The 18,080-nt window shown below is 41.2% G+C and overlaps 1 protein-coding gene across 1 annotated transcript in view; it reads right to left on the bottom strand.

Annotated features, from left to right (window-relative positions):
• Ccser1 (coiled-coil serine rich protein 1) overlaps positions 1-18,080 on the bottom strand; it is a 1,130,812-nt gene that overhangs the window by 980,811 nt on the left and 131,921 nt on the right. Inside the window, 4 exon segments of the mRNA XM_028889267.1 lie at positions 12,376-12,557; positions 14,078-14,329; positions 14,332-14,833; positions 14,835-15,427. Of these exon segments, the coding sequence (XP_028745100.1) occupies positions 12,376-12,557; positions 14,078-14,329; positions 14,332-14,833; positions 14,835-15,386 (1,488 nt within the window). The 5' untranslated portion in view covers positions 15,387-15,427.

Raw genomic sequence — 18,080 nt, 5'->3', positions numbered from 1 at the left:
GAACCGAGGGTTTTTTTTTTTTTTTTTTTTTTTTTTTTTGAGAGAAGGGCAATGGCTGGAAAAAAAATCTTATTAATAGGATATCAAATCCTTTAGACATAATCCTATGAGGGTATAGCTGGGACATATAATAGATCTACTTTTTAACTCTTTAAGAATTCTACACACTAAGCTGGGTGGTGGTGGCACATGCCTTTGATTCCATCACTCTGGAGGCAGAGGCAGGCAGATCTCTATGATTTCAAGGCCAGCCTGGTCTACTGAGCAAGTTCCAGGATAGACTCCAAATCTACACAGAGAAACCCTGTCTTGAAAAAAAAATAATTCTGCACATTGATCTCTAAAGTGGTTGCATTTGTTGAGGATGCTGAACATCTTAAAGATATTTCTTAGTCATTTTTATTCTATATCTTGAGAATTCTCTGTTCAGATCTATAGCCCATATTTTAACTATGTCATTTGCTTTCTTGATTCTTCATTTATTTCTGTGTTACAAATTTTGGCTATTTATCCTCTACTGGCTAAAAACTTTCTCTAACTGTTTGGGTCCCTCATGGCTTCATTGATTGTTTCCTTTGCTACACAGAAGCCTTTTACTTTTCATAGTTCCTGTTCGTCAGTTATTGTCTTTAATTTCTCAGTAAAAAGAGTTCTGTTCAGAAAGTTATTTCCTATACCTGTATCTCATAGAGTACTATGTTTTCCTATCAGTTTAGCATTTTAACTTTCATAGTTGAAGTCTTTGATTCATTTGAAGTTTATTTTTGTGCAGAATTATAAATATGGATTTCATTTCCTACTTCTATGTTTGAACATCCTGTTTTTCCAGCATCATTTGTTGAAGATGCTCTCTTCCAGTGCGTACTTTTTAGTATCCTTGTAGCATATCAGGTGGCTATAGTTTCATGCACTGTTTGTGTTTTCTAGTTTGTTTCCTTGTTCTCCATGTAGGCTTTTGTGCCTACATGGATAAACTAGCATAAATACACATTTTGTTGAATGGTCTTTAAGCAAGCTTACCACTGGACTGATTGTGTTAACGAGTTGGGTAAATTATTGATTAACATCCTTTCTACATTTGTATAATGTCATGTTTTAAATGTGTGTGTGTGTGTGTGTGTGTGTGTGTGTGTTGCATGTGTGTTTTGTGTGGGCAAGTGTGCCACAGTGCTTACATGAGAATAACTTCTGTGGAAGGGAGCATATATGATCTAAATACATTTCATCCATGTATGTATGGAATTACAAAAGAATAAATAAACTTAAAAAGAAAAACTTACAGGAAAATCAGGAGTGGGCCCCCACAGACTCTGTGTGTGTGTGTGTGTGTGTGTGTGTGTGTGTGTGTGTGTGTGTGTGTGTGTGTGTGTGTGTGTGTGTGTGTGTGTGTATTGCATATACAGGAACAACTGAATCCATTTAGTGTTGCTCTTATGTATATGTATGTAGGGATGACCACTTGGGATTGGATAGTTGATCAGTGGTTTGTTCCTTGAGAAAACTGATTCTTCCTTTCTCATCCACACTGATTGCTTGTATCTCTTTATACTTGTGGGTGAGGCCATGTGACATTTTTCCCATCCACATTAATAAGTCATCTGGTGTTGTTACTGTGAAGATTCTGTTTAGGTGGACATAGTGCTGAGATTTTATGTATGAAACTTCCTTGTTATATCTAGAGTCTTCTATTTCACTGCAAGCATCTTGGTCCTCTGGCTCTTACAATTTTCCCCCCTCCATGATTTTCTTTTAGTCTTAGGCATAAGAGTTGTACTGTAGATGTACCAAGTGATGTCGAATAGCCCACCTTCACTTATTCTCTGCACAGTGACCAGTTCTTTTTTTTTTTTTTTTTTTTTTTTTTTTTTTTTTTTTTTTTTGGTTTTTTCGAGACAGGGCTTCTCTGTGTAGCTTTGCACCTTTCCTGGAGCTCACTTGGTAGCCCAGGCTGGCCTCGAACTCACAGAGATCCGCCTGGCTCTGCCTCCCGAGTGCTGGGATTAAAGGCGTGCGCCACCAACGCCCGGCCAGTTCTTTTTTATATAATATTCTCCATACACTGCAAAAAGAAACATTTTGATGAGGGTAAGAGCTATATTTATCTGTGTTATGAGAATAGATATTTAGAAAATAGTTAGGAATTATATTGGTTTAGGAAAAATGGCAGTGGAAAGTTCTCCTCTTGAGTCTATGATCTCTCTAACAATTGGGTTTTGGCTAGGTTTATAGTACTAGGCAAAAATCCCTCATATTGAGTGTATCTTAAGTCCAAATAGACAGCTGTTGTTTACCTCCAAGTTAAAAGCACCACTATTCTACCACTGGGGATCTTTTGCCAGGCTGGTCATTATTGTAGTGTGTAAGATTTACAGCTGAATAGGCTATTGATTGCTCTTTTCCCTTGGCTGATTGCATAGCACCTCCCAATACTAGGAGAGCTAGTCCCCAGGCAGGAAGCTTCCAGGTCAGTTCCAGCTAAAACCTTCCAAGTCCTGTGTTCACAGTGTGTGGTATCTTTTGCAATAGGGTCAGGCTTTCAAATTCTGGGGAGCAAAACCTATATGCTTTAAAGAGTCTCTTGGACTACCATGTACAATGAGTCAAAGTAAGATTTCTCATGCCTGGAACTGGGTTTTATTAGATGGTCTAAATCGCTTGAGATCATTATCACCCTATGTGACTTGGCATAACTCCATTTAAGCTGAAATTTAGAAAGGGTTCAAAAACAAATAGCAGGAGGGACTTAAAGCATAAGATGCCTTTATATTCTTCATATTTATCTATTCATTTCCCAAAAGCTGCTTGAGATGAACATTTGCAAAGAAGGATTACAGTAATGATGATGCCTTGTATTTTTCTAAAGTAAAACACAATTTTTTTTTTTTTTTGGTTTTCGAGACAGGGTTTCTCTGTGTAGCTTTGCGCCTTTCCTGGGACACACTTGGTAGCCCAGGCTGGCCTCAAACTCACAGAGATCCGCCTGGCTCTGCCTCCTGAGTGCTGGGATTAAAGGCGTGCACCACCACCGCCCGGCCAATTATTTAATATTTCTTTGAACACTCTCTGCCTACCTCAACCTCAGCTCACTGCAGAGACTGATTTGGACTCATCTAAAGTGAGTCCACATGATTTGGACTCATCTACTCAGACCTTTGCTCCACCTCAGTGGTAGTCAAAGGCTCCTTAAAGGCCTTCCCTGATGCAGCGATAGGGATGATAACTATTTGATTCCTTACTTAAATCTGGAATGGTTAGAATCCAGAACCCAGTACTTCTTACCTGTTCTAGAACAGTGTCCTTGCAGGTAAGGAACTTCACCAATGTTTATAGAATGTAAGCATTCTAAACTTCTAACTCTTCCTCTTCTTCCTCCCCTTCCTCCTCCTCGTCCTTCTTGTCATTCCATGAGCAAAGATCCCCCTTCCCATTGGCCATGCTGTCAAACCCCTCAAGTACTGTTGATGCTCAGATGAGCACACAACCACCAAGGGTCTCAGCTTGGAATAAACTGAACTGACCTTCACTCCACCTGATAGCATTTTAATGTTGCCTCAGCATAGCTGCCGTTTTAATTCGGATGACTCTCCTTCTATGTTGTTGTTGTTGTTTGTTGGCTCTGGTTTTGGAATTTAAAATGTACAGTTTTAGTTGCTTCGGTAATATCAGTCTTCTTACTGAATAAGAATAGTATTCTATTTTAAAGTAAAAATATCCATAATGTAAAAATACATAATGTAAAAATCTTGGGGTAAAGCCAGAATGCCAAAATTGAAAAACTGCCTCATGTTGTATTACAAGAATAAAAAGCAACTCTTTACAAATCATTGGTATGCGTCAAGTCCTCTTAGTTCCCAAAAGCTAACTAATAGTCTGCTCCCTACAAGGAGAAAAGAGATGAAGATTCTAACATCTTGCATTTTCAGCCACATTGCACTGACTAAATAAATAAATAGATGGAAAACAAACTATATCCTGACAACAATGGCTTAAGTTAACAGACTTGGCAGGTGTCCAGCAAGTTCTCTTCAAGAAACCAGTCTCCCCTTCATGAAACTTACAGGGACTCCAATGTCCTTTTGTTGAGCAGGACTTCCCAGGGAGACAAGCACTATGGGGCAGAACAAGCACGGACAGCCCCTTTGTCTTTTCTAAATCTAATCCTAACATCACACTTCAGTCCTTTTTCATCAGCCTTTCATCAGCCACAGCAGCTACCCATGGCTGCTGGGTCAAGTGCACACTTTACTATCAGTGTACTCTGGCCCCCACATGACTCTGAGATACTTTCTATATAGTTTTATTATTATTATTAAAAAATAATAGACTGAGAAGGAGAAACTCACTGTGATTCATGAACCATAGCCAGGTGGCTGATTGCCCTTTCATTTAAATCTGTGTTCATGTAGCCACACTTCTTTGGAACATAAATCTACGGAGGGCAACAGCATGCTGAGACAGACCGCCTCATCTCACCCAGAGCCCAATGCATGCCATGAATTATCTGACAGCTGGTCACCCTCCACTTCAAATCTCATAAAGCTTAAATATTCAAGATAATATCCTCCTGGTGGAGTTATTCTCCCAGCAGAATGAAGAAAGAAATCAGAACATCAATGCAAACACCGAGCTCGGGAAAGGGTTCCTTTGCAGTTTAGAAACTATAATCATCAATCAGACCAGTCCTCACAATAAAGACAAAGTTCAAAGTTAATTCTACATGGAAAGTAAGTGAGGTCATCTTTAATAAATGTTTTCTTAAGCATTAATTTTGTTTTTGAAGTCAAGTCCTGTGACAATTTTATACAGCCTTAACTTGAGATTTAACAGAAAATATTTTTAAATTAGTAGCTCATGTATTTTTTGGGTTTCATAGGTATTCACATAAATGCATAATTCTTAAACTTGGTTTCATCCAATAGAATGAAAAATACAAATTACTTTGCAAATGTCCAGAATATCTATATCTTAAGGGCTTTCCTACCAATTAACAATAAAAATAAATTGTTAACTTGAGTAGGCCTTGAAGTTGTAAAATATAATAATATTCAAATATTAAGTATTCAAATATTAAAATTATTATTCAAATGATTTTTCTAAGTGATTTTAATGGAACTGATTTTGAAAAAAAACTGAAATTTTGAGAACTATCAAAATAAATCAAGTAAATGATTTTGAAATAATTTTTAAGAAGGACCACAGCAGGACCTGTGCAGGCCGCCAGGGCTGTGGCTGCCAAGCTTCCTGGACAGTCCACACATGAGTGAAGCCTGAAACTTTTGCCACTGCCTGTCCTTCGCTCACTGTCAGCTGCTGTCAGCTGGGAAGAGGGAAGGCTGAAGGGGTGCCAGCAGTGGTGGCAGAATGCATGGGTCTGCTCTGTGGCACTGGCTGGCATGTGGGTCCTATGTTAAGGGGTATAAATACTGACTCCCCTAATGTGACTCTGGACACACAGTGTGTGGGTAGGTGGGGATGATTGAAGACTGGACTGTTGTGACAGCTGGCTAGAATACCTATGTATAACATTGACTACCAGAATAGTAATATTGGTGGGAGAAGGGCAGAGAAGCCATTAGCTCTCAAGTTCAAGGTCATTGCTAAGTTCCAGCTTCCACCTATTACTACCTGAAGTCCTTTGAGCCTTGCTCTATTTGAAAAAAAAAAAAATGTCATATATTGATTCCAATGCCTATCTGATACCAGAGTTCTGACACAACAGCAATGTTCATCCTTTGATAATCCATAAATCACAGGTAACTTCCCCTAAGTCTTAGATTTTCAGATGGGCCAGGTAAAGGAAAAGACACCTCCAGCAGGCAGCAGCAGGCAGTAAACAGCTATGTCTGAAGTGTGGTCTGAAGAAGGAATCATCAAAGAAATTTGGAAGGACAGGGAGTGTGTGAACAAAGGAGAATTAATACTGAAAGAGAGGACAGGGGCACACAGGTGGCCTCCTTGACAGTGTTCGATTATCAGAACTTAGGAAAAGATGAACACTGTAAAAAGAATAGGAAAACTGCCACAGTCCAGGACTCAAGTTCTCAACTGGGGCCATTTGGGCAACGTCTGGGATACATTATCTGATTTGGTTTTGTTTGTTTGTTTGTTTTTTGAGGTCACTGGTATTCATGAGCAAAGGTCAAAGGCACTACTAAACATGCTGTGGCCAGGTGTGGCTGTGCTCCCCCATAATTTCAGCATTCAGAAGGCTGAGGCAGGAGGATCAAAACCAACTACGGCTACCACAGGCAACACACTGAAGAAAAGGCCCACAATGCATAAGATATGTCCTCTAAGAGGAATTTCCCAGAAGAAAAAAGACCACGTCAAGGTTGACAAAATAGAAAGAAGGCTGGGGCAGCTGAGAAACTTCAGAGCAGTGAAGAAGTGGTTCATCAGACCTACTCAGAGGCAAAGCAGATGGGATGGAGCCATGGCAGCAGGATACACAGAAATACACACTAGTCTGTTTTCTTAAAAGATGATGGTGTAGTAAGCAGTGATGGGAGATAAAGAAACTAAAAGGGAAACAAGAAAAAGAACTGATGGAGGATGGTCTCCTGTCCTGATGCAGATTATGACTAATGGAAAGATTTTTTTTTTTTTTTTTTTTTTTTTTTTTTTTGGAGAGGAAAAGTGATGGGTATGTTCCTAAGGTCCAGGAAAATGAAGGGTGATGGCCAGAGTTCAACACAGTGAAGGAATGTTTGCATGAACAGAACATGTGTGTGAAATATGTAAAGCTCACTCTTGCTACCCAAGCTGAGCTGTTATAGGGAGAAAGGATAGATTCTCCCTGCAGTGAAAAAAGGAAAATGCCCTGGCATGGGTTACATACAAGCCTTCTAGTGGCAGAATTCCTCACAGACAAACTAGCAAGCTATATTACCTCTCTAAGAAACTGTGTTGACCAGGCTGCCCACACACTCAGAGTCCCACTTGCCTCTTCCTCCTCCATGCTGGGATAGAAAGTCTGTGCCTCTACACCTGGCTTTAGCCAGTTCTTATTGTGAGAATGTAACAAATTATCTAGAACTGCTTGTAAAAATGTTTACTTAGATAAATACTAGGACTACTAATGAAAAGCTGGAATCTGTAATATGGCCCCCAATATAATGTCCCCTTACACTATACGGAGTCCCAGAGGAAGCCGTTGCCCACTGAGAAGATATCTGCTCTGTGAAGAAGGTAACTGCACACGTGCTGCAGCCCAAGCTAGATTACACAGCCTGGTCTACGTTGTGGGAGTCTGCTGACAGGCCCACACTGCCTGTATCTTAACACCTAAACAGAGCTTACTGATGGGCCTCTCTTAGCCTGATAGTTTCTTTTGTTTCTCACTGAAATGTAAGCTCATCATTGAACAGTACTGAGAACAAATGGCTAAAGCCAGGTTTGGAGGGGCACACCTTCAATTCAGGACTCAGGAAGCAGAGGCAGGTGGAACTCTGAGTTTGAAACCAGCCTGGTCAACATTAAGAGTCCCAGGCTAGCTGTGGTTATACAATGAGACCTTGTCTTAACAACAACAATAGAAAGAAAGAAGGAAAGAAAGAAAGAAAGAAAGAAAGAAAGAAAGAAAGAAAGAAAGAAAGAAAGAAGGGAGGGAGGGAGGGAGGGAGGGAGGGAGGGAGGGAGGGAGGAAGGAAGGAAGGAAGGAAGGAAGGAAGGAAGGAAAGAGAGAGAGAGAAAGAAAGAAAGACAGGCGCAGAGAGACACACATGACAGAGAGACAGAGAGAGTTAGAGAAGAACAAATGAACTGGCTGCATATAGAAAGTATAATTTTGTAGTTAGTTGAGAATATATACAATGAAAAGGCTAAAAATTGGGCACTTGAGTTGTTTCAGAATTGATGTAAGACACTAAGAACAACAGATGCTGTAATAGAAGAGGCCAAAGCAGTCTGACACTGGAGTGTAAGGGTCCCTGGATTAACATAAAAATAGTAAAGTGATAACAGCCCAAACATGCCATTACACTGCCAGATTGAAACTGTTCATGCATGGTTCATCTGTCAATCATAGCGCCAGGCCTGACATGGCAAGTATGGTGGTTCATGAGTTAATCATAAATAATTTCTCCCATTTTAAAATTATGTGCAAATAGAAATATTAAATATTTTGCTTTTTATAAATTTGAGGCTCTTTTATGTTGGCTTTTGTTGTTCAGCAGTAGTATATTTATATGTTTAAGTCAGATTTACCCTTCATATTAAAGCTATTGTGCTGTATTTAAATTTAGAGTAATAATAAAGTGATACAAAAATAACTTTATAATTGTTTAAACCTTCAGATTGCAGTGACTATCTTAAGAGTTTGATGTTATTTTAAGAATCATCAATCCTGCTTTACCAAATGTGCATCTGTTTAGACAGTCAGAAACTTGTAATGGGTCCGGAATCCATCAACCCTCAGTCTCACAAGCTGTGAAGCTGTGCCAGCCAATGATGCAACTACACAAGACATATAGCAGTTTCGATCTCAGGAAATGAAGTAGGAGATTTGACCAATTAAAAATAAAAGCCACAGGACTAGAGAGGTGGCTCAGAGGTTAGGCACACTGGCTGCTCTTGCAGAGGACTGGGTTGGCTCCCAGCATCCACATAGCAGTTTATAACTATCTATAACTCCAGTTCTAGGGGGTCTGATGCCCTCTTTTGGCTTCTACAGGCACCAGGCACACATGTGGCACACATACATAACATTCAGACAAAACACTCATACCCATAAAAAATATCTGAAAAAGAAAAAAAAAAAATGTCTTTACACATAAAAGCATAGCACCAAGAGTGAAAAGCAAGGAGCCCCAGTCTTCTCATGTCTCCATTTAAAGGTCAGAACACTTCTGAAGACATCCTGCAGTACTGCCCACTGTTGTTTCAGTACAGTTTGTGGCCCCAGAGGACTCACATTAAAATTGAATAGCCACTATAGGTAATGAAAGGTGGAGCTGAGGGGGATGTGAGACGGATAAGGGTTCTCCCCTCATGAGTGGATTCACAGACCAATGGATTTTCCTGGCGTCAGGTCTGTCTTAGATGCAGTTTGCAAAGTTCTTTCATACAATCGCTGTCTCATCCCATATGATGCTCTTGGGATTCTGCCAGCAAGAAGGCCATGGGCCAGCTGTAAACATCAACCCTGAACCAGAACCATGCCCCATATTATCTCTCTCCTTATAACTTACATAGTCCCACTATTTAACATATAGTGAGTTGTCATCTCCAAGAACTCTAACTAATGGAGGCAGCTTCTAAATGAAAATGGCTCATTTCCCAAAGCTAATCAAAACAAAAGGCTTCTAAAGGGACTTAAACAGATATCTGCAGGTGAGCCCTGATTTCCCACCAGCACGTGACTGAGAACATGTATTTCAAGTTACCAGCTTATGAAGTAAGAACCAACCAGAGAAGGCTGACCCTCTCCTGAGCTTCTTGGATATTGTGTTATTGTGACCTGGGAGTGTGAGTGTGACCCTGGAAGTCTCCAGAAAGACCACAATCTCACGTGGATGATTCTGACAGAATAAGTCATAATTCTGTGGCCTTCCCGATTGAGCTTGCAGCATCAACCACAGGCCTCACCTAATGGTGCAACATGGACAGGTGAGCATCTGTATAATAGTTTAAATGCCAAAATGTGCCCACCCCTGTGACCATGGAGCCGCATACTCAGCAGCTGTGTCTTGAACTGATTAGCGTTATTAGAAAGGCATTTCTCCACCACACTCCATATTAGTCAATGCTAGAATTGCCTAAAATATTGCAGCATTTCTTCTTTGCGTTGTATATTGAATATGTATCAAACACATTTTAAACTTAATCGTCAAATAAAACAATGACTGAAGGATACAGTGAAATCATTGAGTACTTTCTGGTAAGTCACCTCTAAAACTTCAAAAGTGCTGCTTATTTATTTCAATAGTTATCTGAAAACTTAACCAGGTCATTGTAGCTTTATCAGATCCCTGCTCTAAGCCTAAAGAGTTCCACACAGCTCAGGCTCTGCAGATCTCTTACTCAAACTGACCTTCCCACCATTTTACATACAGTGAGTTGTCATCTACAAGAACTACAACTAAAACGGTGTTATCCTGCCATCTAGTGGCGGTTTTCTAATACTGCGGAGACACGTGTTGACGATCTATGATCACAAAAGAATAAAATCCTTTTTTTTTTTTTTTTTAACATAATCTCTTTATTGATTCTTTGAGAAATTCACATCATGCACCCTAATTCCGCTCCCCAAATCCTCCCCTCACCCTTGTAGGACCCCGTCAAAAGAAAAAAAAAAAAAAGAAAGAAAGAAAGAAAAAAAAAATCAAAACAAAACAAAACCAAGCAAGCAATCAAACAAAAACAAGAACAAACTAAAACAAAAAACCTCTTTTTTTCTTCTCCATATTCCCTGCCTCTCCAACACCTCTTCATTCATCCTGGTGTTTGGGAGCAGTGTGTCACATAGTCTACCCTTTTGTTCAAACAGCTTTACCAGCAAATGTTCATTGCAATGGGTCACTGTCTGGTTCAAGGCCTCTGGTTTCTAGTAACCATAGTCACTGGATCCTCACTAAAACTCCTCTGGGATATCCAGCAGCTCCCCTGCCCCCGAGTTATAGAGACCCTGCGGGTATCATTCCACAGGACCAGCCCCTTCACAAGCTACAGCAGGTCCTGGTCCTAGAGAAGGTAGATATTATAGTGGGCTGCCAACCTCAAGGCCCAGCTGTGGGCCTGGGAGGTAGGAGGTGGCTAAACTGGTCAGACCGGCCTCTGGGGCTGGCCAGCCTCAGGCAAGGGGGCAGGCGGAACCAGCTCTCCTTTGTCTAGGCCATCAGGGTCAGTTCTCCCTCACCTGTGGTGAGGGGTGGGGCTATCTCTCCCAAGGGCAGAGGCTAGCTCTCCTATAAGGGTCCAGGCCAGCTCTCTTGCTTCAGTGTCCAGCAAGGCAGGGCCAGCTCTCAAAGGGCCAGAGAAGGGCAGGGCCGGGCTCAGCATGGCCCTTTGATTTCATTATATATGGTTCCTATGGCCCTCTGAGGAGACACAGACCACAGACATCAACAAAGACTCCAGCTGTAGTAGCTGGAACGTGGATCCAGACATGGCCCTTAGAAGCAGCTTGGGCCCAGACCACACCTGGATTCCAGGTGGAAGTACTGGCCACTCATTTCAGAATGTCTCTGGTGGAGACATGCCCCGGGACACAAACAAGGCCGCAGGTTGTGGCCCCAGTCCCCCGGGGTTCCTTGTGACCTTTAGTGGCAACGTGGGTCTTGGACTTCAACACAGAACCAGATCTTATATTTTAAAAGTTTTAAGTCTAACACATGGATCAGAGACAGTGGTTTGCTGACATAGGGAAATTTATTTAGAGTAAGTATGGGCAGAAAAAAATTGCAGATATAAAATGTTTCAAGGGCCAACTCCTAAGTCCACTGGATTGAAAAACTGTTTCCATAACAATACAGAAACAATGTTTCTCTATAAAGAAACAATACAGTTTTCAAAGAGGAAAATATTTTGTAACAATTTTAGCTTCGATCTCCAACAATGCATTCGTTGAAAAGCATCTTAAGCATGTTCTCTTGTTTAAAGTTCAACTGCAAAAAGGGTGCTGTATTTTTAATACACAAAGAGAAAAACATGAGAAGTGTGAACTTCCCACATGCAGGCACTCAGCTTCCTGCGTGTACATGGTCAAACGCAAACACACATGGTCAGTTTCGATCCAGTGGTACCGGGAGTCCTGTGGTTTCTAATCTCCCCAAGATTAAGGAAGGGCTCCTCACTGAGAAGTGATTACAACTTCTATCACCAAGCACCAAGATTTGCTACAACCCCATGTTACATTAGGATCTAATCTTACCCAAAATGAGGTATCCACACCCCCACACAAGCCCTCAGCCTATAAGCAAGCTCAGCACTTACACTAAGAATATGTTATAGCTTCGAGTGGGAAGTTTGCAGTGTCTCCCACAGCTCCTACACCTTGTTCACCCTGGGAGAGAAGACCCAGAGTGAAAGAAGCCACTGAGGGCCATAAGGCAACAACAGCACATGGACCAAGTAGCGTGGTCAAGGAGTAGAAATGCATGTAAAACATGGCTTCTAAGGTGTCTCCATGGTCAGCATGGGTCTGGTTTTAAAACAGAAATGAAACAATTTCCCCCAAAACAAGGGAATGTTGCTGCCTGGCACACTGTTATCTGTTCTATCCCATGAGACTCTCATGTAAAAGTTTAGCCATTCTGATTGGCAACATCGATTATGGAACTGAATTTTCCATTCACTCTGTGCCCATTCTGCAAGAGGGGTGAGCAGCCTTGAGCACAGAGCATTACTCATTATCTGAAGGCAGACAAACAGACTCACCAGACTGTTCATTTTGGAGGATGAGGACCCAGCTCTGTGCTTTCTTAAGCTGCTGGCCTCTGCATGCCCTTCTTTCGGCTTTAAGACCATTCTGCCGCTCCCTGCCGTCCCTTCAGATGAAGACCTCAGCCGCTGCTCCATATATCTTCCTTCATGGTACGGACTGAGGCTACTGGCAAGAACTTTTCCAAGACAAATAGAGAAAAATGCATATCAATACTTACAGGGAGTTTTTAATCAACGTACCATTTTAAAATAATGAAAACTGCAGAATGATTCGAAAGTTCTCTACCTCAGAAAAATGTCTATGCTTATAGTAGCAGTTTGTTTAATCCCTTTTGAAGACTCTCAGCAGCCACCTAAGCAAATTTATCTGTGTATCACATGTGCCATTCCATCACTCAGGCATCTGAGGCAAGAGGATTGCTGCTAGTTCAAGACCAGCATGGGTTTCATGGGAGTTAGAGTCAGCCTTGGCTACCAAGTGACGCTGTCTCAAAAAGTATCAAACAAAAATACTTAGTACTATGTCAGATATGCTCAAAACTAATTCATGTATTTAGACTACAAACTGTTTTGTTCTGAAGGAACCAGTTCAACAGTTGTCTTAATGATTTTTTATATGATGAAGTGTCATTTGATTTATTTTTAATTTTACTTGAAATTTTATGTCATTCATATAATATAGCATAAGAGTCTGAACTTTACCTCAAGCTAACCTCCACCTGGCTGGGCTACACAGTGGCTTGTTTCCAAGTCTGCAAAATCTGAAGCACAAGGAGCCAAACAGAGCTTGAGCCCATCTGTCATCTGCTTCTACAACTCTGGGTGCACATCCTCCTTGCCCCCCACCCCCAGTCCTCTTGCTTAAAAAAGAGTTAATAATTATAAAAACCAAGTGAGACCATTTTTAATTAATACTTATAAAGTGCACACATTATCTCTGGATACATAAGCATCATTTTCAGCATTGAGACAGTTACTGCTAGCAGCATTGTTAATGACAGAGAGAAAATAATAAAATACAGCATGTAAAATAGGCAAGTGAGTGGGGGGAACGTTCAACAGTTCCTTTGAGTATTTTCTGGAACCAAAGTGTAATAATTCACACACACACACACACACACACACACACACACACACACACACTCCTACACACATTCATATGACAGTTGAGGCAAAGTCATTTAAAGCGACATAGCTAGTTAATGTTGAGGCAGCTTTTGAACTTACCAGGCTTTCCAACTCCAAGGACTGTATTTTCATACCCTGTAATCCCTTCGTATTGACAAACAGAATTTATTTATATCAAAATGTGGATTCTAGTGAATACATCTTTGTTAGCACAGGAAACAGAACTGAAATAGCACACGTTTCCTTTATGAAAACTTTGACCGAAATGCCTGCATTTCCCTAACTAGCAAGTAACAATGCTATTACAGTCATAGTCCAAGTGGAGTTGCCTTCCTTCTACCTTCCTGACTCTCAGGTCAGAATGACATAAACAATACAGCTAAGAAAAATGAGTGTCACAGACTTACATCTCCATCGTAACTGAGAGAAATTTTAAAAAGCAAGCATTTAACAGAAATTATAAATGCAAAGGAAATGTGCCTCCATTTAAGATATGGAGTAAAATAATTGATCAAATGATAATGAAAATTAATTTCCATCATTTTTTGCACAAGGAACATCTGCATACCTTTGGCAGCACTTGCTTCATATCCATAAGATGCTTTGTTAAAAACGTGAGGATCCCCAGATGAAGGGATTACCCTTGAATCCGAAACAGGGTGGACCCCTTTAATGCGTTCACCCAGAGCCTTGTGCTGGTCATAGGAGCCCAGAGTCCTGGGTGAGCTGGTCCTCAGCATTGGTTCAGAGGGTTCCTCTTCTCTTTGATGAGCAGCTGGTAAGTGGGTCTCTGGGTGGGTCACATTCCTAACAGGGGTCCAATGCTTTGCAGTAACACTTCCCTCTGGCCAGCAGCAACAGTCTCTGGTAAAGAATGCAGTTCGGTGCCACACCGACCATCTAGCCTGTACCTCCCAGGAGACATCATCATACAGGGCACAGTCCCCACAAATTCCATCGTCTTTGTGCCAGCAGTGAGACTGGGGATGGGCTGAGAGGTAGCATCATTGTGACCAAAGTTGTCGCAGTGCGATGCCATGCTTCCACTTTTAGGAAAGGCATCTGCCTCCGACAAAGAGTCTTCAGTCAAGGCCAAGAATTCTGAAGGGGTCTGTGCTGTGGTCAGGTCAGTGGAAAGCAGAGGCGACTGTAAGGAACTTCCTGCGTGCTCTGTTACATCGGCAGAGCAAGATGGGGAAGGTCTTCCTAAGGTGGGCTCCCGCTCCTGGTACTGTGCGACAGCCAGAGAGAACTCAGGCTGCTGTACCAGTGGCTTGGATTGGCTCTGCGGAACTGACTTAGAAAATTTAGAGTGAGATGAAAAAGGATTTGGGGAGTAGCTTCTTTGTTGATTGTTTCAGAGAACGGCGAGTTTGTTCTTCTGTGAATCCAGAATCATCCCCTTCACTTCTGCCAGAACTTAGACAATTTATAAAGACATTCTTATTAGTTGGGGGTTCCTTTTCCCTTTCAAAATCTTCGGTCAAAGATCTTGTTATCTTCTTACTTCGTGAAGTACTAAAACCCACAGAATGTCTTCCCCTGGTTTTGACTTGCTCCTCCAAACTCAGTTTCTGCATATTGCTGTGACTGGGTTGAGCACCATTGGAAATACTAAGGTTCTGGTCGACGGGTTCTGGCTTAGGTTCACTCCCCTTCTTGTGGTGGAAGCTGATGGAGGCAGCCCGGAATATGCTCCTACGTTTCCCCACACTCCCTGAGCTGGAGTTAGTGCTGGAAGGGGAGGAACTGTGGACCCCAGCTGTGTTACCGGAAGAGGGTGAAGAAGGGAGAGAGTCATGTCTTCTGCTAATACTTTTCCTGAATATTGGCAACCGGGAGACCAGGGTACATCTCCTTGATCCTGAGTCCCCCATTGGGACCCTGAGGCTTACACTGCGATAGCCAATTTAGCAGCCTGGTAAAGGGTAAAAACAAAGAAAGCAAGTCAATAGAATTCAATCTTGACCAGTATCCAGTTAAGCAAAATACAGCTTTTCAAGACAAAAAACAAATTTTGGTTTATACTATGATAATAGTATGCCAAAATTCAGGATTTAAGAACACAGAAAAATCACCAACAATTAGTATCAAAATCTTACTATGAATCAAAAAAATTCAAGATTATCATACATACTTAGTCCACTAAAAGGAATGCTAGGTTGGGAAACACAAGACCATTATTTAAGATCTGGACAGTCCGCTTTTAAATTCTGGGACATTATTAAATCTGAACTTTCTATGCTTAAACACAGCCATGTTTAGTGCCATGTGGCTCAAGGGATGATCTATGAAGCTTAACAGAAACACAGATCAGACAGTAGCAAGCCAGGGACTGAGATCTGCACTCACGAAAAAACCAACGGGAGCAAATTCTTATCCATGGTGTCTGTCATGGGAACCTGGGGGAAAATCTGATTGCTGACAAAAGAAACTCATCACCCAAGATACAAAGAGTTACAGACTAGCAAGATGAGGGAGGCAGACAATGATCTAAAGGAAAGATTTGATGCAAAGCTCAGGTGGTCACTAATCCTGAGAGTAGCAACAATGAGCCAATCAGAAACACAGGACCCTGATGACCATATGTATGTTGGTGCACCTGGGTGTCAGTGATGAAGAAGGTGGAGGAGGAGGTGGGTGGAAAGGTTGCTATTCTAATCCTTTTTGATGTACAAAGGATTTCTCAGAGATGATCTCTTTTTGTTAGGACTCTAGAAGTAAGTAGTAATGTTATGGGCATTTCATAGTCCAAAGAAAGGAAACTCGATATAATGTCACCAACTAATGAAGCAAAACCAGAATAAGAAATCAAGCCTTCTTAACCCTAAAGGCTGGATTATGATCAGTACAGCATACAGGAAGCTCTGAATTCTCCAGAACGAAGAGCAGAGTGCCACTGACATGCTCCCACTGCAGAGACTGCTGCTCAGTCAGTCTCATTTCAACTCACACATTCAATCTTTCTGTTCTGGTATTGCTGTTTATAACAGACTGTCATGAGATAGCATAGTTGGCTCCTGTTTGGGTTTGATAAACAAAAATCTCACTGAATTAATATATTTCTGATTGCCCTGTCTTGCGATGCTGGCTGGAACTCTGGTGAGCTGAATAGACACATGCAAGCCTTCTTTCCCTCTCTGCTCTTGATGGCAGCATGTCTAAGAGTAGGAACTACTTCAGGTTCCGACTTTGACTTCTCAGTAGTGATGGACTGTAACCTGGACTGGGCACTAAAAGTAAACCCATTTCCCACTAAATTGTCTCCTTTTTTGTTGTTGTTGTCCAAATATTTTATCGCAGCAACAGAAATAAAGCTAAAATGTTTACAAAGTAGTGGGGTTTATGTCTTTTTCACGTGTCCTTCATTTTTTTGTTAAACCCTTCCCATCCTGTCCTCTATTACTCCCACACCAATGCTTAAAACCTTTGTGAGCATTTTAGCTTACAGAATTCCCCTTTCTACATTCACATTTGTTCTAATACTTACTTCCCCCATAAGGCCTTTTCTCCTCCCCATATCATTAGCCCTTTCTAGCTTCCTGCCTCCTATGGACACTCCATATCAAACACAAGAGTCTAAAATTTCAATACTAGGATGCACATACGACAGAAAACATGCAGTATTTATCTTTCTGGGCTTAGGTTATTGCACTCAGTATTGTTCAATCCCATCCATTTTCCTGCAAATCTCACGATTACATTTTCCTTCACAGCTGACTGAAACTCCATTTTGCATATATATGACATTTTCATGGTACACAGGCTACAGGCTACTGCCACTGCTACTGGTTGCCTACCATAACTAGATGGTATGACCCTATTGCTGAAAATACCACACATTTTGGCTGCAGGACATAAAGAAATCAAACGAGAACTGACCTGGAAACTTCCTCCCTGCTGACTACCAAAAGGTACAGTGCATGCCACTAGGGGAAAAAGTAATCAATGTTCTTACCCAGTTGTAGACCCAAGATGCTACAGTACTGGCCAGCCAGGCAAGATGTGCTCACCAGTTCAATAGCAATATGCATGTTATGGAAGGAATCAGCCACTTCCTGACTGGATTTAAGGTCTGCTACATAGGGGTCACTCATAGCTGGATCAGTAAATCTGGTCAGAAGCACATGGCCAAGGAGATCATGGGCCCTGTAGTGGAACTAATCAGTTTTGCTAAATGAGTATCTTAGAGTTGGGGTCAAAATATTATCATTATTGACATATGTATGTATCAATATATTTCTTGGCCTTTTCTCTAGCATTTCTTGTTTCAGCACTCAACTGAAAGAGTATCTCAATTCTAGATCTCCTGAGCAAGTATTTGAAAGATTTACATGCGGAAATTTTTTCAGAAAATCTTTTATAGTAAGTAACCTTCTCTTAAATACTTAATACAAACAGTGAGACCCCAACCAGGCAAGTGTGGAGCACATACGCTACTACTCATGTTGGTTTGTCAAGGAGAACTCTGTCCTTGAGTAGATATAAAAATCTATTAAACACAGAAGATTCTTTAAACTTCACTTAATTGTACATGTAGTCATATTTCCAACTGGAAGGAACAAATGGCA

The sequence above is a fragment of the Peromyscus leucopus genome, chromosome 3 (genome assembly GCF_004664715.2).
Source record: "Peromyscus leucopus breed LL Stock chromosome 3, UCI_PerLeu_2.1, whole genome shotgun sequence".
NCBI classification, from domain to species: domain Eukaryota; kingdom Metazoa; phylum Chordata; class Mammalia; order Rodentia; family Cricetidae; genus Peromyscus; species Peromyscus leucopus.
Note: the sequence above shows the minus strand (reverse complement) of the source record. Positions and strands in the feature narration are given on the sequence as shown.